The following is a 5,000-nucleotide window of genomic DNA, read 5'->3' on the forward strand; positions in this document are numbered from 1 at the left end:
CCTAGCCAGTCAGTCTATTGTAACTGGAGTATTACCTAGCCAGTCAGTCTATTGTAACTGGAGTATTACCTAGCCGGTCAGTCTATTGTAACTGGAGTATTACCTAGCCGGTCAGTCTATTGTAACTGGAGTATTACCTAGCCGGTCAGTCTATTGTAACTGGAGTATTACCTAGCCAGTCAGTCTATTGTAACTGGAGTATTACCTAGCCAGTCAGTCTATTGTAACTGGAGTATTACCTAGCCAGTCAGTCTATTGTAACTGGAGTATTACCTAGCCAGTCAGTCTATTGTAACTGGAGTATTACCTAGCCAGCCAGTCTATTGTAACTGGAGTATTACCTAGCCGGTCAGTCTATTGTAACTGGAGTATTACCTAGCCGGTCAGTCTATTGTAACTGGAGTATTACCTAGCCGGTCAGTCTATTGTAACTGGAGTATTACCTAGCCGGTCAGTCTATTGTAACTGGAGTATTACCTAGCCAGTCAGTCTATTGTAACTGGAGTATTACCTAGCCAGTCAGTCTATTGTAACTGGAGTATTACCTAGCCAGTCAGTCTATTGTAACTGGAGTATTACCTAGCCAGTCAGTCTATTGTAACTGGAGTATTACCTAGCCAGTCAGTCTATTGTAACTGGAGTATTGTATTATTATATTTTTTATGTGATATTATTGTACATGATATGTTATAATATATCATTACATGTTATATTATATTATTATATATTATATGATTTGTATTGTATTGTCTTATTTTATATTATTATATATTGTTCTATTATTATATGTTATATTTTATATATTATATATTATTATATGATTTTATATTGTATTATATTTTTATATGTTATTATATATTGTTATATTATTTTATATTGTATTATCTTATTATATATTATTATACATGATGTTATGTTATTATATGTTGTTATATGTTATATCATCCTATGTCATTTCTATGTCATCTCCCTCCCTCTCCTCTAGAAGTGGTAATGAACACTAAACTAGAGACGTCAGATCTACGATGGACCGTTTACCCACACACTGACTCTGAGGTATACACACACACACACACACACACACACACACACACACACACACACACACACACACACAGACTCTTGAGGTACACACAGACACACACAGACACACACGTAATAACACTCTAACCTGTATTATATGATGTAATAACACTCTAACCTGTATTATATGATGTAATAACACTCTAACCTGTATTATATGATGTAATAACACTCTGACCTGTATTATGATGTCATAACACTCTAACCTGTATTATATGATGTAATAACACTCTAACCTATATTATATGATGTAATTACACTCTAACCTGTATTATATGTTGTAATAACACTCTGACCTGTATTATGATGTCATAACACTCTAACCTGTATTATATGATGTAATAACACTCTAACCTGTATTATATGATGTCATAACACTCTAACCTGTATTATATGATGTAATAACACTCTAACCTGTATTATATGATGTAATAACACTCTAACCTGTATTATATGATGTTATAACACTCTAACCTGTATTATATGATGTAATAACGCTCTAAGCTGTATTATATGATGTCATAACACTCTAACCTGTATTATATGATGTAATAACACTCTAACCTGTAGTATATGATGTAATAACACTCTAACCTGTATTATGTGATGTAATAACACTCTAACTTGTATTATATGATGTTATAACACTCTAACCTGTATTATATGATGTAATAACACTCTAACCTGTATTATATGATGTCATAACACTCTAACCTGTATTATATGATGTCATAAAACTCTAACCTGTATTATATGATGTCACAACACTCTAACCTGTATTATATGATGTCATATACTCTAACCTGTATTATATGATGTCATAACACTCTAACCTGTATTATATGATGTCATAACACTCTAACCTGTATTATATGATGCAATAACACTCTAACCTGTATTATATGATGTTATAACACTCTAACCTGTATTATATGATGTAATAACACTCTAACCTGTATTATATGATGTAATAACACTCTAACCTGTATTATATGATGTAATAACACTCTAACCTGTATTATATGATGTAATAACACTCTAACCTGTATTATATGATGTAATAACACTCTAACCTGTATTATGTGATGTAATAACACTCTAACCTGTATTATATGATGTCATAACACTCTAACCTGTATTATATGATGTCATAACACTCTAACCTGTATTATATGATGTAATAACACTCTAACCTGTATTATATGATGTAATAACACTCTAACCTGTATTATATGATGTTAACAACACTCTAACCTGTTTTATATGATGTCACAACACTCTAACCTGTATTATATGATGTAATAACACTCTAACCTGTATTATATGATGTTATAACACTCTAACCTGTATTATATGATGTCACAACACTCTAACCTGTATTATATGATGTAATAACACTCTAACCTGTATTATATGATGTAATAACACTCTAACCTGTATTATATGATGTCATAACACTCTAACCTGTATTATATGATGTAATAACACTCTAACCTGTATTATATGATGTAATAACACTCTAACCTGTATTATATGATGTAATAACACTCTAACCTGTTTTATATGATGTCACAACACTCTAACCTGTATTATATGATGTAATAACACTCTAACCTGTATTATATGATGTAATAACACTCTAACCTGTATTATATGATGTAATAACACTCTAACCTGTATTATATGATGTAATAACACTCTAACCTGTATTATATGATGTCACGACACTCTAACCTGTATTATATGATGTAATAACACTCTAACCTGTATTATATGATGTAATAACACTCTAACCTGTATTATATGATGTAATAACACTCTAACCTGTATTATATGATGTCATAACACTCTAACCTGTATTATATGATGTCATAACACTCTAACCTGTATTATATGATGTAATAACACTCTAACCTGTATTATATGATGTCACAACACTCTAACCTGTATTATATGATGTAATAACACTCTAACCTGTATTATATGATGTAATAACACTCTAACCTGTATTATATGATGTAATAACACTCTAACCTGTATTATATGATGTAATAACACTCTAACCTGTATTATATGATGTAATAACACTCTAACCTGTATTATATGAAGTCTCAATGGGAGGAGATGAGTGGTCATGATGATGAAGGGACTAGTGTGAGGACCTATCAGCTGTGTCCTGGAGACAGCAGCACCTCTCATTGGCTTAGGAGCCGGCTGATCCCCCGAAGGACTGCCTCCGTGCTCTACGTAGAGATACGGTACGGACACACTGATTGGTTGATTGGTTTATAAAAGATGTTCAGTGATTGGTTGATTCATTGTTTGTGGTCGCTGGGTCACTCTCTAGGTTTCTTCCTTCTAGGGAGTTTTTGCTAAGCCTCTATGCTTCTGCCTCTGCATTGCCTGCTCTTTGCAGTTTTAGACTGGGTTTCTGTAACACATGATATAAAACGGGCTTCATGAATACATTTGATTGACTTGTTGATTTAATTGATTATTGTATCGATCTATATATTGATTGACAGGTTTACGATGATCGAGTGTTCGTCTCTTCCCTATAACTCCCACTGGTCCTGTAAAGAGACGTTTAATCTGTATTACTATCAGACGGACACGGACGAAGCTACCAACACACATCCTGCCTGGATGGAAAACCCCTATACTAAGGTACGGTTACAACGGATACATACAACGTCGTGACTGGAGTGTCTGAAGTGCAATACAGCACTCCTTTCAAATAAAGGCATTTTTAGACAAATATGGTAAATGTGTCATTTTGTCACTTTCGTGGCTATGTGGTGAAGCCGTATGCAGCTCCTGAAGAAACGGACTTGAAGCTAGCTAGTGTATTAAGAGTCAGAGAACTTACTAACAGGGTAGGAGTTTGTCCCCATTGAAAACCAAACAAACAACCAAAATCCTTCCCTGGTCTTGTTAGTTTGTTTATGGACCATTACAGGAAGATCCCTCCAGATTACCTTCTTGGTTCACCATCCTGTCTACCCCTCTGATCCCTCCAGATTACCTTCTTGGTTTACCATCCTGTCTACCCCTCTGATCCCTCCAGATTACCTTCTTGGTTTACCATCCTGTCTAACCCTCTGATCCCTCCAGATTACCTTCTTGGTTCACCATCCTGTCTAACCCTCTGATCCCTCCAGATTACCTTCTTGGTTTACCATCCTGTCTACCCCTCTGATCCCTCCAGATTACCTTCTTGGTTTACCATCCTGTCTAACCCTCTGATCCCTCCAGATTACCTTCTTGGTTTACCATCCTGTCTACCCCTCTGATCCCTCCAGATTACCTTCTTGGTTTACCATCCTGTCTAACCCTCTGATCCCTCCAGATTACCTTCTTGGTTTACCATCCTGTCTAACCCTCTGATCCCTCCAGATTACCTTCTGATCCCTCCAGATTACCTTCTGATCCCTCCAGATTACCTTCTTGGTTTACCATCCTGTCTAACCCTCTGATCCCCAGGTGGACACAGTAGCAGCTGACTTCCTGCTCCGGAGGGGCGGAGAGAGGAAGTCCAACGTGAAGACTCTCAGGATTAGTCGTTTGACTAAAAGGGGCGTGTACCTAGCCTTCCAAGCACAGGGAGTCTGCATGGCCTTATTGGCTGTCAGGGTACGAGATCTTTTAACAAGTGACTTACCTTTTCTCAAACTAGTGTTTGTGTGTGTGTCTTTCAACAGTCCGCAGTTTTCTGAAGTTTTACAAAATCCCAGGCAAATGTGTGTATTCCCGAGGTCACTCAATAGATACATTTTCTTCACTTCTAGTTTCTCATTTTTTCTTAGTTCCTTCTAGAAACTTCTAGCACCTTTCTAACCTCTATTTTGTCCCCCCAGGTGTATTTTAAGAAGTGTCCCACTCTGACGCGCTCTTTCTCCCGATTCCCTGAGACTGTT

At 36.0% G+C, this 5,000-nt stretch overlaps 1 protein-coding gene across 1 annotated transcript in view; it reads left to right on the forward strand.

The window, feature by feature from the left end:
- Window positions 1-5,000, forward strand: part of LOC115185813 (ephrin type-B receptor 4) — a gene marked incomplete at its 3' end in the record, with an annotated part of 21,741 nt that overhangs the window by 16,557 nt on the left and 184 nt on the right. Inside the window, 5 exon segments of the mRNA XM_029745828.1 lie at window positions 986-1,056; window positions 3,193-3,341; window positions 3,609-3,750; window positions 4,567-4,716; window positions 4,941-5,000. The exon segment at window positions 4,941-5,000 is cut by the window's right edge and continues 184 nt beyond it. Of these exon segments, the coding sequence (XP_029601688.1) occupies window positions 986-1,056; window positions 3,193-3,341; window positions 3,609-3,750; window positions 4,567-4,716; window positions 4,941-5,000 (572 nt within the window).

This window comes from Salmo trutta, unplaced genomic scaffold (genome assembly GCF_901001165.1).
Source record: "Salmo trutta unplaced genomic scaffold, fSalTru1.1, whole genome shotgun sequence".
Taxonomy (NCBI): Eukaryota; Metazoa; Chordata; class Actinopteri; order Salmoniformes; family Salmonidae; genus Salmo; species Salmo trutta.